Source organism: Taudactylus pleione, unplaced genomic scaffold (assembly GCF_031769625.1).
Source record: "Taudactylus pleione unplaced genomic scaffold, aTauple2 ptg000500l, whole genome shotgun sequence".
In the NCBI taxonomy this organism is placed as follows: Eukaryota; Metazoa; Chordata; class Amphibia; order Anura; family Myobatrachidae; genus Taudactylus; species Taudactylus pleione.
The window spans coordinates 2,478,404-2,497,561 of record NW_028284902.1 but is presented as its reverse complement, the minus strand read 5'-3'; the positions used below and the strand labels follow the sequence as shown (position 1 = coordinate 2,497,561).

At 43.3% G+C, this 19,158-nt stretch overlaps 1 protein-coding gene across 1 annotated transcript in view; it reads right to left on the bottom strand.

Moving 5' to 3' along the window:
- Nucleotides 1-19,158, bottom strand: part of LOC148501836 (putative methyltransferase DDB_G0268948) — a 55,165-nt gene that overhangs the window by 29,821 nt on the left and 6,186 nt on the right. The window contains exons 2-4 of the mRNA XM_088449894.1: nucleotides 10,961-11,081; nucleotides 9,310-9,470; nucleotides 4,375-4,588 (exon numbers count right to left, since the gene is read on the bottom strand). Coding sequence (XP_088306020.1) covers nucleotides 4,375-4,588; nucleotides 9,310-9,470; nucleotides 10,961-11,071 — 486 coding nt within the window. The 5' untranslated portion in view covers nucleotides 11,072-11,081. The remainder of the gene's footprint in view (nucleotides 1-4,374; nucleotides 4,589-9,309; nucleotides 9,471-10,960; nucleotides 11,082-19,158) is intronic.

Here is a 19,158-nt window from a genome sequence, read left to right as displayed (position 1 = left end):
AAAAAAAGTGTTAATTCCCCCCCCCCCCCAAGAAGCATAACCAGCACCGGGCTGGAAAAAAAAAAAGATTAGGGTCCCCCATATTTTTGGAACTAGCACCTGGCTGCTGAGTCAGTCCTGGTTTTAAAAATAGGGGGAAAAAATTGTGTAGGGGTCCCTCTATATTTAAAACCAGCACTGGACTCAAATCCATTTGGGGTGTAATGCCACAGCCAGGAGACCCTATCACCAGGTCTCCCCAGGCAAAGCATTTGCACCCCAAATCGGTCAGCCCAAGCCTGGGGTAGGTGGTGACACCCCCAATAAAGGGATCCCCCCTCTCTCGAGCACCCCAGGCTTAATCTGAAGCCACCCCGGAGCATTGGGTATGGGGGTAATAGTATTGTAAATAGTGTGAAACTATTGTTTGGGAAAGGCCGGGTTTCTCTCCCTAGTTTGGCATTAGTAAATTTGCTAACTCTACCAAACTCGAATCTTAGTAAATTTACCCCTAAGCATCAATAGAATGGTAGAGGATTATTTTAATGACAATGTACAAATTAGTATGTCACACAATCCCTTTAAATACCTGGAGGAAAAAAAAAATCAGAATTTGGAGCCCCTTGTACAAGCTAGCTTTACTTTATTTAAGCTGCCCACCCTCTAGTGCAGGGGTGGCCAGACTTTTGGACTCGGTGATCTACTTTTAAAACTTAAAACCTTTTGTGATCTACCGAGCCAAAAATCGGGGTGTGGTATGCAAAAAAAAGGGGGCATGACCTCACAGGAAGGGACATGGGGGTCCGTCCTGGCAAAATCACATATAGTATCCCCAATTAAAATTACTCCACACAACAGCACAATCTTATTCACTAACAGCACAATCTTGTCCCTTATTCACGTTACAACACACAGTAGTGCCCCTTATACACAATGCCCACAGTAGTGCCCCCTTATACAATGCCCACTGTAGTAGTGCCCTTTATGCAATGCCCCCAGTAGTTGTGCCCATTATGCAGTTCCCCTGTAGTTGTACCACTTATGCAATGCCCCTGTAGTTGTGAACATTATGCAATGCCCCAGTAGTGCCCTTATACAGTGCCCCCAGTAGTGGCCTTTGCAGTGCCCTCAGTAATGCCCTTTATGCAGTGCCCCTTATACAGTGCCCTTTATGCAGTGCCCCCAGTAGTGCCCTTTATGCAGTGCCCCCAGTAGTGCCCTTTATGCAGTGCCCTCAGTAGTGCCCTTTATGCAGTGTCCCTTATACAGTACCCCCTTTAGTGCCCTTTATGCGGTGCCCTTAGTGGTGCCCTTTATGCAGTGCCCCCAGTTGTGCCCCTTATACAGTGCCCCTTATACAGTGCCCCTATTAGTGCCCTTTATGCAGTGCTCTTAGTAATGCCCAGTGCCCCTGTTGAGCCCTTTATGCAGTCCCCACTTTGAGTCCTTTATGCAGTGCCCCCATTGTGCCCTTTATGCAATGCCCCAGTAAAGCCCCTAATGCTGTTCCCCCAGTACTGGTGCACCCTCCCCTGTGCATTACTTACCTGGCCAGTGCTCCTGCATAGTCATCCGCTGCCTGCTGCTGGCTGGATCTAATTTTATCCAGCAGACGCGCAGGCTCTTCACATCGCTGGAGACGCGGGTGACATCACCCATGCTCCCGCGCAATGCATCACTGGGAATGCTGGCCTCTGAAGCGATCAGAGGCTTCTTTAGTCTCTGGTCACTTCAGAGACCAACATTCCCAGGAACTGCAGCAGGTTGGTCGCGATCTACCGTCGAGAGCTCCTCGATGTACCGGTAGATTGCGATTGACCTTTTGGCCAGCCCTGCTCTAGTGTGTACTGAGAAAGAGTGTTTAGCACAGCCAGGAATCTTTTGAGCAATTGGAGAAGGAGGTTACTTCCTAAAAATGTGGAAAAACTGATGTTCATAAAAATTAACTACAAATTTTATGAGGAAGACCTTTGCCGCCAATTACAGCAAATTACAGAGACTTCTATAATGATGGATTCCCATGGAGATGAGCTAATATTGTGTGATGAAGTTGTTAACACTGATGAGGGTGAAGATGATAATCATCTCTACAATTCGAAGATGTCATTAACAACAATGTTAGCCACCCTAAGTCCACTGGTAGCTTGTTTTGTGGGGTCCCAAACAAACCAAGCACTTTAGCCACAAAAGTGGCAGTCCCTGTCGCTGAACTGCTTGGTTTGGTAAACTGTACATGTCCTTTTTAATATACAACATACGGGCATGTGGGATGTCAATCAATCAATCAATGCTAAGTTTAGACAGTATTGGTAAAAACAATGTTGTAAGCTGTGAGGTGGTCAAAATTGACTGGAAATGACTGGAAATTAATGTTATGGAGCTTACTAATACTATAGGAACAAAAACAAGCTGAAATTACATAATTTTTGCTGTTTTTGTCAATTTAGAAAAATTAAAATCCAGATCCAAAACCAAAACACTTGAGGGTGGTGTTGGCAAAACCAAAACACAATGATGAATTAGAACCACAACCAAAACATGGGGTCGAGAATCATCTGTATTATTCACGCCTTCTATTTTATTGCCAGGATGGCAATCAGGGTTTCGCTGATATATCGTTCCATGTTTGGGTATGATATCGGCCAGTGTGCACTCCCATGGGGTCGTCCGTCACTCCTCCAGATCTTTCTGCTTGTTCAATTGATCTGGGGGATCGATGAATGATCCCATGCAGCGATATGCGCGCAAGGGGGGTGTGTGCCAGCATATCGGACGGTCGGGCACCAGATCGCTCCGTGTGGGGGGACCACCCGATATGTCGGCCATCGCATCGCTAGGTGCATATCACACCTTGTATGGGGGAGTTAAAACAGACCATCTGTCTAGTACTGTAGATCAGCCAGCTTCTCCAGCATCCATCACCCCTTGTGTTACACAGGTAACACAAGTCTTTTACAACCTAAACTCCTCCCCAGCTCTTTCCTGATTGACAGATGTCAAACCTACGTTTATGTCTGCTGGAGCATGCCAACACCGACCTACACTAAACAAAGCTAATTAGGACCAGTGTGCTGGTATATCTGTTGTAATTCCTCATCATAGCCCCTGGAGCTTGACACATGATATAATAGCTACAGTAGGAACTCTTTTAAGCCACATTACATAACTGTATTATTATTATTGAAATTATTTTGGTGCAAGATATGCATTTCCATTTTGTTCATGTTCACAAAAATGCATACACTTTCATATGTACCTAGATTTTTACATAGTGTTGACTTTTGGCACCTTACAACTGGAGAGGTGCAATGGCAGTGTGGAAGCATAGACTGAGTATAGTACGGGTGTATTCACGTAGTGGTGATATAAATAGATGTGGAGGTATTTATTACTAACTATTGACCATATTCCCTCTTGTTTATACAGTATGACACTTTTAATTGGTGTAATGCTGGAATGGAGTTACTGCTACCTGAAGCAAGTGTATAGTTTCTTGTACCTCCAGTTCCCAGCAGGAATCTAGCAATACCAGGGCTCATACTGTGAACTCTGAGACTGAGGTGCAAAGTTAAATTCTTTCTAAATTCCTGCCTGTTCCCTTTCCAGCTTCCCCACCACAGTACATAGCAACATATCATGTGTTTTTTTTAGAAGTTTTTAATAAATATCAGTAGGAATGGCTACAACCTTACCAGGTCCGGTTCTATACCTTGTGGAGCTCAGGACGAAAGTTCCCCTTGGTGACCCCCCCTTCCCGCAACAAAAATTTTCAAAAATCAAACAGGGTGTTCTTCTGCGTGCGACCAAAAAGGGTGTGTTTCCCCTGCACTGCCGGGCTCAATGTCGTTAATGACATTGAGCATACACACTGAACGATATCGTTAACGATATTGTTCAGTGACGGCACCCTCCCTCATCCATGAACTAGCAGAACCTGACGATATCGTCAGGTTGCCCTGCAAGTACGGGCGATGAAAGACATCGTTAACGATCCGCGGGAGCGCGCATCATTAACTATATCTTGCAGACACACTGGACGATATTGAACGCGATGAACGATGACGTTATCGTTCATATCGTTCAATTCATCGTCTAGTGTGTACGCGGCTTAAGTTAGTACTCTTTTTTTCTTTTCTTTTTTTTTGGGGGGGGGGGCAATAAATACCTTAAGTGATACCTTAAGTGCATAAATGAATCCAGTTATAAATGATAAACACCTTAATGTTTTTCACTTTTGTCTACTCCTCTGTTTGTGTATATAATACTTTTGTAAGTTGGACCCTAATGTATGAAGACGCTATTTCTACATTTTTGTTTGCCATATATGCTACAAAATCCTACATACAGTTTGTGGCATTATACAATCTTTAAGAAACATACAAACTCTATTCTCACCTCATTAAAAATGTTTGTTAATGTCTCTGAGCAATTCTTATATTGTATTCTAAACTTTGGAATCAAAGAATGCAGTGCCAGACAGCCTCTATTCTTAAGTACACGAGTCACTTCTGGAATGAATGTGTCTACGGGGAACCAGTGAGCAGCAATATCTGCATTAATCAGATCCACAGAGGCATCTTCCAATGGCATCTTCTCAGCTGGGGAGACCCTGCAAATTAAGTCACAAATGATCAATTTAAGTACATTCAGATATTACTGAGTACTACAGATATTCTCTATGGTCTCATTGCATAAAACTGTAATAACCAGTGGTGGCTTCAGAAGTGGGGCTGTAGTGCAGTTCAAGATTCAAATAGGGGAGACACCAACTGCCAGTTAGTCCTGAATGCGTTTGGGGTGGCAGTTGGTGTGGCTTCCCTATTTGAATTTTGGACTGCACTGCAGCTGCGCCTCTGAAGCCTGCACTGGTAGTAACTATCTCTTAATTTTATAGGATGTCTATGAGTGACAGAGAGATTAAGCTGGATATGAAAACTTAAAAAAGTTTTATTGAACACAAAAGGTGAGAACAAAATAGCTGCACATCTACATACAGAAACGTTTGCTCTGACAATATCACAACTAGCATTAGACTTTAAACCCAATAGCTCTTCCACTTTACCTTGTCGTGAATAGTCCAAATAAGACAAAAAAAGTTATAACTTTAACCAATAGATGGCAATAGAGCCATATCTTAATACATGAAAGAGTTTAGTGTATTTATAGAATATTACATATTTAAGAGGTAGGGGGGTCATATACTGTAGATAAGGACTATAGTCCTGATTCAGAGTATACGCTACTGTATGCTAGTGCTTTCATGGTTGACTGATAATTAGCGCACTGCGTATGTGTCAAGGTACATTACTGTAGTTGCTCATGGTGACTATTTAGTCGCAGTATGGGCCTGACTCAGACGCAAGCGCATTGCACTTGCAAGCGGATCGATGGTGAGCCAATGCACACGCGCGGCGTGCACAAGCCCCGTAGCGAGTGAGCAATCACTCGCTCCGGAGCTCGCAACAAAACGGGGCAGCTGTTGATGTAGATCGACAGCTCGCTCCGTTTTGTAGGCAGGGAGGGGGGGTGGCTGTACAAATGGAGGCATTCCCGAAGGAACGCCTGCCATTTGTGGGCGGCCCTACTGACATCACTCGTGATGTCAGTAGTGGACTTCCTGCTCTATTAGAGCAGGAAGTCCACTTGGCATTGCGAGTGCTGAGACCCTACCACAAGGGTCTCCTCGCAATGCCAATGGTTGCGATAATCGCGACCATCACCAGGCCGCTCTCACAAGCTGTGCGTGGTCACCCACACCTGTGCGAGCGGCCTGGAGCCCGGAATTTAAAAAAAAAAGTTTGCCCTGATTCAGAGCAAGTGCACGCAAATGGCGTACACCTCTGAATCAGGCCATGTGTTTGATAATCAGGGAGCATTTGGGGAGGTAACGGGCGGAGTATCACATTTTGCATATACGATCTCGTATGCAAAAATTATGGCTCTGGCATCTCAGTCCCCGGGGCCATCCTGCGGGATTATAGACTCAATCAGGATTGTGATGATCAAATTATCTGTGACCGATGCTGTGTCTTTGTACGCAGATGCTCGGATTTGCAAAGCAGCTGCTGGGCGTCTCAATACATCTCCTGGCGCCTGTAACATTTGCATATTTTTGCATAGCAGCTGCATACATGGAAGGGAAGCAACAGCATTGGATTGCTTTGGCTGGTCTGCTTCATCGCATTATAACACATTTTTCCTTTTTTGCACATTTTAACACTTTTACTGTTTGTTTATTATATTTGTATTTTCACTTCTCCATCCTATACATGCAGCCGCAGCTGCTCTTATCTATTTTACCTTACACTTCATCTTTCTCATTAGAGCGATGCCCTGGAGTGGCCCGGCTGAGCTGTTTTGGGGGTGTCCTGTGCTCTGGATTTGAACCCTAGTATGTTAGGGATCCACCCCACAGAGGTTACCTGGATATGGTGGGAAGACCCATAACCTTGGACATGATTATTCTAAAAACCTCTATTTATTTATTGTAAAATGTTATTGCTATATATATATATATATATATATATATATTATGCAGAGGTTCGGCACTCAAACTAAGAAAACAAAATAGCGGGGTGCCATCCAAAACAAGTAGTAAATAGTCCACTGCTCTTCAAATGAAGGGTGTGCAAGACCCCCCAGGGATAGAACAAAACACAGGAGGCACTCCCTGAGGTAATAGAAAAAACTTGTAATATACTTAAAGCATGTGAATTTCAGTACAGATGTGTCGTCAACGTTTCTAGGTCCGCAGACCTTTTCGTCAGGACTGTACAACAGGAATCGGTGTTCCTGTTGTACAGTCCTGACGAAAAGGTTTGCGGACCTTTATTACCTTCACAGTACCAAAGGGTTTGCAACATTTTGCAATTGGATTACTACATTTTAGCAAGCTTGCTTGATCCTAGGTTTAAGTCTTACATAATGTGTTCTTTCCAACTAATACAGATCTTAAAAGATGCAAAGTGCTCCTTGCAAGCAAAAGGTCATCTCAAATGACACTTGACATGACAATGTCTCCTGCTTCAGGTTCTCTCTGCAAATGCTGCTGCCAGGACAAAACTGACCTTTTCCAAGAGACCCACTGGTGATGAGTCACACCAGAGTGAAAAAACATTATGACATCTGGTCAGGCTTAAAAGAATTAGCCAAAATTATGGACACCGCTACCGTGACTCAATCTGATACACAAAGTATCAATAAAACAGTGGAGGATTATTTTAATGACAATGTACAAATTCGCATCACACAGTCCCTTTGTATATTGGGAGGAAAAAAAGGAAATTTGGAGCCCCTTGTACAAACTAGCATTGCTTTACTTTAGTTTCCCACCCTCCAGTGTGTACTGGGAAAGAGTGTTTAGCACACCCGGGAACCTTGTGAGTGATCGGCAAAGTATGCTACTGTACTTGCTAAAAATGTTGGAAATCTGATGAAATTTTATGAAACAGGCCTTTGCCACCAATTACAACAAAGTACAGAGACTTCTGTAATGGTGGATTCCAGTGGGGATGAGCTAATATTGTGTGATGATGATGTTAACAACACTGATGAGGGTGATGATGAGGATAATTACATCTTCAAACTGTAGAGATGATTAACAACACCGTTAGTTTCCTAAAGTCTATTGGTAGAATATTTTGTGGGGGCCCAAACAAACCAAGCACTTCAGCCACAAAAGTGGCAGTCCCTGTTGCTGAACTGCTTGGTTTGTTAAACTGTGTATGTCCTTTTTAATCTAAAACATAATATTAAGGTCCGCCTACAATTCCATTGTGCATCAATTTTAGTGTTTTCCATTTCTCCAATTTGTGTTTTTTTTTATAGTTCTACAAACACTATAATTAATCAATCAATGCTTCCACTAAATATTCCACTACCATTTACCTGTGCTGGCCTTGGGCCTCTAATCTAGTTCTTGATTAAGGAAAATATGCTATAGCATCATATAGTTTATATTAAAATGCCATCCTGTTTGGCACTGCAGTGCAGTTTCCTAGATGTGCTATATTCTGTTTTAAACTGCAAAATATTTGTGCAGCTGCTCTGTCACTTAGTTTAGCCAATCAGTTTGCTGCATCCTTTTGCCAATATGGGTGAAAACAATATTGTGAGCTGTGAGGTGGTCAAAATTGACTAGGACTGACTGGAAATTAATGTTTTTGTGGTTAATTATACTGTAGAAACAAAAAGAGGCCCAAATTACATGATTTTAACTGTTTTCATGAAATAAAAATCCATACACGTGAGGGTGGTTTTGGCAAAACCAAAACATGCTGATGAATTAGATCCAAAACCAAAACATAGGGGTCTGCACACATCTCTTATATATGAGATAATCTATTACACAGCATTTTATTATTAATAATAATAATAATAATAATAATAATAATAATAATCATCTTTCTAGTTAACACTCACCAGCTTTGTGGAGCTGCAGGGAGATGAGAGTTGAGGCAGCAATAGCTCAGCCTCACTTTTGTATAGTCAGACACTGCTTGCAGAGCAGGGGGTGGGGCCACACCATGGGCAGTAAGCTGCACAGAAAGAAAGCTAAAAGAGGCATGCCTCTTTTTATGGGGTGGGGCATGCCTTGACCACTGAAGGACACCTTGGATGTGTCATGTGACCAGGAAGTGCCTTGCAGTGATTAGAGATGGAGCTCAGTCAGCAGCAACAAGAGAAGACACAGTGATGCAGGTAGAAGAACAATGGACACTGAAGCTTAGTGTAGTGAGTGTAGAGTTACAGTGAGTAGGGGGTGAGACAGGCTACCAGCACTCAGACCCATCTCCATGTTTGCCTCCCCAGCCATTGAGCCAAGTGCATGTCACTGGAATCAATGGGTTTCCCTTTGTATTAAAATGCAGAATCTGCATTTTAACATGGATTATTTTTCAAGCAGCTCCTGAGGCTGAGAGGAAAAATCCTGCCTCTAGTAATTAGCTTGTGGGGCTCTCAAAGCTAATTGAGTCAGGCAGCGTGATCAATTAGCTGTGGGGTAAACTCTACAGCTATTGGAATTCTCCCCCTAAATATATAAGTATACACCTATATATGTATTGGTTTCATAAATGAATAATGAAAACAACAATAATATGTAAAAATGAAGTAGAATTCTATGAATTTACAGAAATGCTGGTTCCCGATAGATAGATCGGCTGGGTACACATCGTTAAATGTGTACCCAGCTTTACAATAATATGTAAAAATGCAATGTTATAAACAGGTGTAATGTAGAACACCATGAAATTCTAGAAATGCTCACAGTGATGATCATGGTTGTGGCAACAAATATTCTTTAGATATAAGACATGAAAGATTACTCACTGATAAATAACATTCTCATGGGGTGTAAATCCTCTTGCTTCATTTATCTGACTCTCACTTATGTCTATTCCAATCACTTTGCAGAAATGTTCCGCCAGAGGCCGCGTTGATCTTCCTGTTCCACATCCAGCGTCTACCGCCAGCTCAAAGGGTCGCCCCTTCTGGAGAGAAGTGAAAAATGACCTGTTCATCCATGCATCTATCTTTATTAACAGTCTTAGGGATCTATTTACTAAGCATTGGATGGAGATAAAGTGAATGGAGATAAAGACCGAACCAATCAGCTCCTAAGTGCCATTTTTCAAACACAGCCTGCAGACCCTCCAACATGACCCATTCCATTAGGTACAAAATACTCTGCTCCTGGACTTCCCACCTACTTTATGAATGAAGACACCTGTGCTGAAACACCTGTCTCATCAATTACTTAGTTCAACACAGGTGACTGCAATCATATATTAGATGAAAAATCCAGAAGCAGAGCATTTTGTACCTAATGGAATGCAGGGCCGAAACTAGGATATCTGTCACCCGGAGCAAGGCAGCAATCTTGCGCCCCCTCCCTTCCCCTACCTGGATTTTGTCCTTGCTCCTCCATAAGGCAGTGCACTAGTTAGATGTCCCTGGAATAGTGACTTACATTATTCCACACACCATAATGCCCATTACACATTATGCCACACACGATAATGCCTATTACCAAAGTGCCACTTACATATTTGCCCCTGACACCATTTTATGCCCCACAGTAAGGCTTCTAATTACTTTTAAATTACCTGCTATGGGGTTTTATGCTCATTTCCTGGTGTTTCATGCTAGTTGCCAGGAGTCTCATGCTCTGGGTTTCATGCTCATTGCCAGGGATTTCACACTCATTGCCAGGGCTTCCATTCTCATTGCCAGGGGTTCCGTGCTCATTGTCAGGTGTTCCATGCTCGTTGCCAGGGGGCTTATGCTCGTTGCCAGGGGTTTTATGCTCGTTGCCAGGGGGTTTACACTCATTGCCAGGGGTTTCATGGGAGAAGATGCAGCTATCTGCATCTTCTCCTGGCAGCACCAGCATCCACGTCATTTCCGGGAATGCTATGTGCTATGCGCTGGCCTAACAGTCACTAGAGATCCCGTAGGACCACTAGCATCTGTCTAGCATGGGCCGTTTTCAGCAGATTCCATGCGGACGACTAGTCTGTATGGAATCTGCAGCCCACTGAGTCAGCCCATCAACACCCCCTCAAATCCGGCACCCGGTGCACGAGCACCTCCACCACCCCCCCCCCCCCAGTTGCGGCCCTGTGGAATGGGCCATGTTGGAGGGTAGGAGGTGATTGGGTCGGGTTTAAAGAAGTGGAGTTGTTGCCCATAGCAACCAATCAGATTTTACTTCTCATTTATCTAGCACCTTCTATTAGATAATAGCTAGAATCTGACTGGTTCTAAACACCAGCACTTTAATTAATATACCCCCTAAAATCCCAATGATTTGTAAGAAGGAAGTTTCAGCACTTGAGTCATTTGAACATCAGTTTGGATGATAATCAAAGGGAGTGTTACCTGATAAACAATCCCCAAAACCTTAATCCATAATTGGATATTGCATATATTGATCATTTCTTTATTAATCATTCACAGCGTATATTTGGTGCTTATTTACCTTCTCTTCCAAGTAGCTTAAAACAAGGTTAATTACGTTTTCGGAAACAGGGACCATCTTATCTTGATAGTCTTTCGAGAATTCTTCACCTCTGAACACTTCAATATCCATCTGCACAGATCTGAACATTAAAAGAAAATTAATCAAACGTGTTGTTTTGTTATATGATATTTTAGTAAGAAATGTTCCAAAAAGATACATTTGTAAATAGTTTCAAAACATAATAGTGTATATGTCACCTTATTACAAACATATATGATATAGAATCCCTTTAATTACATTTAGTACAGTACAGTATGTTAAAGTGCTGAATATCTAAAATACTGTACTGACATAAAAAAATAGGTTCAATCTCCATTCTCTTTGACAAACCATGTCAAAGTGCTACTTTTAGGAAATTCAATAGCGAAAGATGTCAGAAGCATACAGGCAAATGGCTTCTGCATAGTTTGATCTAAACCATCAATACCAACAAATGATATTCACATTCTTACCTCTCCTCCCCCCACTAAAATAATGACACAACACAGTGATTGGCAGTTTAAGGTCCTTTAATTTATTGAATGACAATTTATAACTGAACGGATGAAAGGTCGCTGAGAAAGCATTGGTTAACCATCACATAATAGGACAGGCAGATGACAATAGCAGAGCACAACTCCACCACCCACATATACTGGATAGTGGGAATATCCACCTAACTCTACTGGGCCAGATGAACATTCCTCACAGACAAAACCAGGTCCACTCACAAGAGCAGGACTCCTCCCCTGCTAGAATGGGGATGGAGCCTCATAATTCTGGAATCACACTGCTGCCCAGAAAAGCAAATAATTTCTGCCAACACGCAAATTCAAGGAACTGCAGCCCACCACCCAAAATGACCCACAACAAACCAGCCTCATTCAGATAAACTCTGGATGTATACAAGCCAAATTCAACAGCAGGTTATGGATAGATGCAACTCTCAACTAAAGAGCAAATAAATCTACCTGGCACCACAGCCGGTCAATGACAGCAGGACTGTGTGGATACCTCCAAACCAGCTAAGGAATAATGTTAGACCAGACAACACGGTAACTCCATCCACCGATGCTGCATCACAGCCAGAATTAATGTGTCAATTACCTCCCAAATAAACTACCACCCAACCATGTACCCAAAGCCTAGCTACTGCTGTCTCAACAGACTAAGCAATACATCCCAATGCAGATCTTCCACACCAGACCAGTGCACATGCCTGCCTTACGACACAGAGGAAGCCTGATGACATAAGTTATGACATCCAGTCCAAAATAAAAAAGAATGACCTACAAAAGGAACCCCAGGAAGAGTCACAACACTGGCAACCCAGCTAAAAGTAAACAAAAAAATCTTCTGGGTCCATAGCCACTCAGGCTCTAATAACTGGTATATAAAATAACCATAGATAAATTTGCTGGAGGAAAAAAAATGGACAATCTCTTTGTGGCACCACCAAAACAGTGACAAGTAACCAAAGTTCTGGGTTACCCCCAAAGGGAGCACAAAACAATGAGGTGTATAGCAGAGTGCCCATAGGACTCGCATGCAAAATACATCCTATAACTAAAGCCTGAACATATACAATGGGCAGCCAGCTACTGCCGCCAATGTTACCAAGAATGTCCATCAGATTACTAAATTGTTCAGCAGCTGTTGAGACTGGCAGATCCCATGGCTAGGGACAGAAACTCCCACAGGGGCCTGTTCCAGCATCTTATAGAAAACCCACCTCCCCTCACAGGCAAAATTAAATTGCCCAAGGAGCAATTAAAGTTACCGTACAGTCAATATCTAAGACTTAATGTTATCTGCTCAAACAGCTGCACAACTTTGGTAACAGCCAGCCTCCCTGTCACTCTCAAATCCCAAATAAGGCAGGCAAATTTTGGGCCCTTCTGTCTTGTTCAAAACATTATGGACCCCTAGTACCCGAAATTCAAAATCTATCCACAAACACTGCTAGCAGAAGGAACCACTGTAAGGAAATTGTCCTAGTAATGGGCAACACCCTCAAGCTCTGTGCCTGTCTGAATGCACCACCCTAAGAAGGCACTAAATCTCTCAAACAAGGCACATGAGACAGAACAGTCCATGTACAGGCAGAGGTTGATGGCATCATTAACCAAAGCCCTGCAGGGTAAGACAAATGCTATATCAGTAATAATTTCTCTGCATCCTTCTTGGGACAGCATCAAGGGAGGAAACACACAACCTCGGTAGGGTAAGGAAAGAAAAAGGCTGCACATGTGCCCCAAACCAACTTTCACCACTACCTTCACCAGCACAGGTTGTGTATGAAATATCAGCGGCTTTATAACCCAATGCCGCAAGCCCAAAGATCCCTCCCTTAGTGGTGCCTAACCCTAACCTCCCCCCTGGTGGTTCCTATCCTTAACCCCCCCTCTCCATACCCTAAACCTAACCCTCCTGGGGGGATGCCTGACCCTAACCTCACCATGGTGATGCCTAACCCAACCACCCCTCCCCACAGCCTAACACTAATGGGTGCCTATAGCTAAGTCCTCCCAGGGGTGCCTAAACCTAACCCCCCAGCCCCGCGGCTAACACCTAAGATGGGCCGACTTATCTTTGCTTGTGAAGCCATCTGCCGAGATTCCGGGGTCTGGGTGTAGAAGGGCATCGGAATTTTAATGCCTATCTTTAGACCTGAGTCTGGATTTCGACGCCGGGATTTAGACAGATGGCTTCCCGGCCATCGGTATTTTGACTACATCCCCAAGAGCACAACCTCTAGGAATTTACAGGTGGTGAATCTTTCCTATAAGGCTACAGTCCCAATCAATGTGTCAAGGATGCAATGCAAATGGGTGAGGGCCCTTCACCTAGACTCTTGCTTGGCTTCAGGACAACTGCTCAGGTAGGGTCAGATTAATGGGGAAAGTCCTTGGTGGAGGTAGGCACAATACTTTGCACATAAGTGGTGAAAATAGCAGTATAAAAAAAAGAAACAAAATTAAACCCTAGCGCAATATAAATAACCTGTGCCACCATAATAAAAATTAAACTGTTATTGCCAAAAAAATATAAATATAATCAAGTAGAGAAGTTACACCAAAGGAGCACAATTAATATAATATTTTATAAAAAAAATTAAAAAACAATAAACATAATAACATATACAATGAGCATCAAAAAATAATTGATTAATAAACTCCAGTTCAGCAGATTGTTAAAACAGGGAGAAAATAGTCCATGCATAAAAAACAGACGTTTGTGTCCTCATTTCCCCTTTAGCATTGAGAGATCACACTGCCAAATTTACACAGTCACGGATGAGTGGTGTCGATATTTAGTAGGTTCACGCAGGTAATTTTGTATCCAGCGCATAACAAGAGAGAGAGCGCTTAGCTGTGTTTATTCCTTAGATTTTGGCGCTATGCTTCAACCTTTATGGACAGCTTGTTATTTAATGAAGGAAGGGAGTGTGGCAGGCCACAAACTTAGAGGTCCCGGAGTTGTACTCGACCTCCTATTCTCTGAGCCGTTGTTAGTCGCTACAACTTGTTAATTAATGTAGGGAAGGAAGACGGCGGGCCACACACTTAAAAGTCACAGCACAATGCTCAACCTCCTTTATTCTGAGCCACTGCTAGCTGGAGTGAGGGGAGGGGGGGGACTAATTCTGCTCTTACCCTCTACTCATAAACTGGAGTCCCACAGCCACGGCAATCACAGAGAACTGACTTTGCAGTGAGATCGCACATCACAAATTCTTCAGGAACGGAGTCAAATGTTAAATATCCTGGAGCGGTTTCTTTGCCTGTGTGAAGGGGCAGTTTCATCAGAGGTCTTCCCTCCCTACATTAATGAACAAGTTGTAGCGCCTAACAACGGCTCAGAGAATAGGAGGTTGAGTACAACGCTGCTCTCCCTCTTGTTATGCTGAATTGCCGCTGGATACAATATTACCTGCGTGAACCTACTCATCCGTGACTGTGTAAATTTGGCAGTGTGATCTCTCAATGTTAATTTAGAGGGGAAATGAGGACACAAAGTGTCTGTTTTTTATGCAAGGACTTTTTTCTCCCTGTTTAACAATCAGCTGAATTGGAGTTTATTAATCAATTATTTGTTAATGCTCATTGTATATGTTATTATATTTATTGTTTCTTATTTTTGTTTTAATAAAATGATATATTAATTGTGCTCCTTTGGTGGAATATCTCTACTTGATTATAAAAAGAAAGCAGAAGGAGAGATCAATGGAAGGTAAACGACAGACAAAGGGAAGAGAGTAAAAAAAAAAAAAAAAAGGATTAAAAGGTGCCCATCCACTAGAAGACATGAAAACGACTGCACGATTACAACATTGTAATCGTGCAGTCGTTTGTCAGTCTGTGATGAGCCTACACTGAACGAGCAGTCGTTCAGTGCAGGCTCATCAATCATCTGCAAATATGCTCAACCTGACGTTATCGTCAGGTTGACCTGCATGTTTGCACGATGATAGATGTCTAAACGACCAGTGGGCATGCGCATTTTAGACATTATTGCAAACGATTGAACGATCGTTATCGTTCAATCACTCAACTTAATAGTGGATGGACACCTTAACAAACGGATAATTATCTTTGAGCTAAGAGAACTGCAGCACCCAACTCCAGAAAATCTAAGAAGCAGAAACCTTCCTCTTTACTAACTATACTCATACCCCTTTTACACCGGAGCTAAAACCCGGATTATTGCAGGGTTAACCCGGGCAGCTCCCTGGTGTAAAAGGGGAGAGGGTTGGATCGCCGGGTCGAGTGACCCGGCAATCCAACCCAGGTAAATAGCAGGGTTTAACACGGGCGTAGCCCGTGAAACCCTGCTGTGAGAACAGCGCACTCCGGGTCACGATGACCTGGAGTGCTCTGCTAGCCGGCCGATTGTTTTGGCTTCAGTGGCGCTTGGAGATGACGTCATCTCCAAGCGTCCACTTTCACGCAGGGAAAGCCGGGACTACGCAGACCCGACTCCAGTGTGAGCGGCGCCGATTTGGGAATATCCTGAGTCGGCGCCGGCTAAATTCCGGGTCTGATATGGATAGGAACTCTGGACCTCATTCAGAGTCGGTCGTTGCGGCCGCACGGTCGTACGCCACCGATGTTCGCTGAACTGCGCATGCGTAAAGTTCGCAATGCGCGTGCGCAGACTAGTCGCTACGATCAGAAATTTGAGCACAGCCAGGTCGGTAGTTTGAGTGACAGATTGAGGAGTTTGTGGGTGGTAACAGGGGAAGGTGCTTGAAAATGGGGGAGTGGAGATCCGAACGCAGGCGTGCCTAAATAAGCAAACGGCGTTTAATGGGAGTGCATTATTAACAAAGTAGCATCATGGCACACGTGACATGGGTGGTTTGTACACTGACCTGATCATAGTGCTTAAGAGAGGGTATGGTCAACCTTAAGCTCTACGACCAGTTCCGATGGTTCCCGATGGTCTCGATTAATCCTTATATGGCCAGAGATGACGTCTAATGCGTATGAGAAGGGGGCGTATTTTTTGTCTTCCGGCCGCTTCCTCCCCTTGGTCGGCCAGCTAACAATCCGATCTTAGGGACGCAACATGCGAGTGCATCATTTGCATATCCAGCCCCTTTTCCCGTAAGACCGTGCGGCCGCAACGACCGACTCTGAATGAGGTCCTCTGTTCCAACTCCGGGTCAGACCCAGAATTTTGGTGGTAAAGGGGTATTATTAAGCTAATACCTTCCCCACTATCCTGAAAGGCTGCCTTGCAATAACTTGTAATCAATCAAGGAATTTCTTACCAAGTAATCCATTTCTCACAAGCCCATGTTCTTATGAGCCCACAAGCTTATTGCCCAAGCACTATGCACCTTGACCCTGAGAGATACAGTAGTAGAGCAGAAGCAAATGTAGCATCTTACCAGATCTACTAGGGACAAAAAATGATCTAGAGCACTTAGGGACACATGCTTCTTTGGATGGAATTTATGTCTATATAAAAAGCACAAAATGTGCCCCCAAAAGAGGCGCATTTTGCTTAGCTGCAGAGCTGGAAGCATTGCTTAAGCACCTGGTTTACTCCAGGAGTGAACAATAGTATTTGCACCAGGTTTACACCAGTAGATTTGTTAAGTAGTAGTATTAATAATAAATGTAAAAGTTACAATGCGCAATCCATATACAGTATAACTTTTATTAAGAAATTCCTAGTAATAGTAAGCCATATACAGTGAAATATACAGTGACAGTGAATTTGTGTTACTGTGAAATAAAAGCGCTTGCCTGTGAAATTTGGGTTTGTGTGTTAATCTTAGCTATACACATATCCACTCCATACAGTAGGTATAGTCCTAATCAGGGCCGTTGAGAGCCTGGCCGGGCCCTGGTAATGGAGGGGGCGTGGCCTAATCGTGGGAGGCGTGGCCACGCCCCCTTGAAAAAAAAGAAAAAAATAATCATCGGCGCTGCGCACTGGGGAGGGGGCCGCTGTAAGTCCCCCAGCCCGGTGCTAAGCCGGGGGGGGCGTGATCAGTGTGATTGCTCCCCCCCCCACAGCCATAGGGGACTGCTCCAGCAGCTTCAGCAGCAGCCGCGAACAGTCCCACACAGCAGCCCAGCACAAGCTATGTGCTGAGCTGCTGTGAGGAAGGGGGAGGGGGTGACGTCGGACTGTACCCGCTCCCCCCCCTCTCGTCGCCCATGGTCCTAATAAATATAATGATTGAATTTAAATGTAGTCCATAAGTATTAGGTGACCCAACTAGTATTAGTCCTCTCATATTCAGGAACAGTGATGCAGGCTTATTAGAATGAGGTTGGCTTTTATTATCAACTAGTGTAGTAAAATAAATCTGGATATTAATTTTCAGCAAAATGACTGTGCTATACAACTATGACACCTCATTAAGATTTAATGGTCATCCACTACACCTAATGGGTGGGAGGTATGTAATTGTAATAGATGTTACATAGACATCATTTTGTATTTTCTCTCCCACACATCAGGATTATATTACATTATATATTATATTACAACCCCACACATGCAAATTAGAATTGTTCAACAGTAAATGTATGCATTATTCTGCAAGATTCAAGGATGTGCTATAATGTATGAAGTTGCTACTATTAATGTATGCTAATTACATTGTAGCACTATCCTATCACTCAGCCTTCCAAGTCTCACCATTCTAATGCTGGCTGAGACTGGGTAATATTACACCCACTGCCATTGGTGGGAACAAATAGAAGCGCTGTCCCCTTACACTCACTCCCACTAGTGTTTTGTAGGTGATAATTATGAGTGAGGTAACGTGAATTTTGCATTAACCGTCACCAGGAAATCAGGACTTCACTCACGCTGCCATATAGGGAGCTTTATGAGAGACATAGTGCAGGTTAAAACTCAGTACACGTTGAACAGCGCGTGCTGCGGTTAACTGACGCGCATTTCGCAATGAGCTCAATTGTAATCACTTTTGTCACCATATATTGCGCTTGCTTATTATTTTTAGGAATTTCTTAAAAGTTAAACAATGTAACATTTTGGCTTCCTAGAAGGGATATTCTTTGTAATTACTATTGCATTAGTCTAAAGGTACACACTGGGCGATCAGGAAAGAGGGTACGATTACGACATCGTAATCATAGCGTCGTTCCAGATCACCTGTAGTGTCTGCACTGAACGATCAGTCATTCAGTGCAGGCACAGTCCATCATTCCTGAACATGCCAATCTGTAATTATCGGTGGGTGATGGACAATGTCTGAAACGACCGGCGGGAGCGCACATCGCTGTTCGTTTCTGACATAAAAGTGCATGATTTGTGCACGATTACAATGTCATAATCGTGCAATCGCTCAGTAATATCGCCCAGTGTGTACGCACCTTTACAGTCAGTCTGGGGAGTGTCCCTTATAGGAATACTGTTGTTTCTTTTCCTTTACTGTAAAAACATGCAAAAACTGTCATCAAAAGTAACTTGTGCTCAGCACGGCACCGGTCCCATAGTCTGTGTAGACGACTATAGCTATCTTTCCAAGGACAGATCTCTACTTGCATAAACATCTTACAATCACATGCTTGACTGGTTTTCAATTGCTGTGAGGAAATACAGATTTACAGATAATAAATACAGTACATGTCCTTAAATTGTAATGACTGCTTACAAATTCTGACTTTTCCAAGTTCAACTTTTGCCCA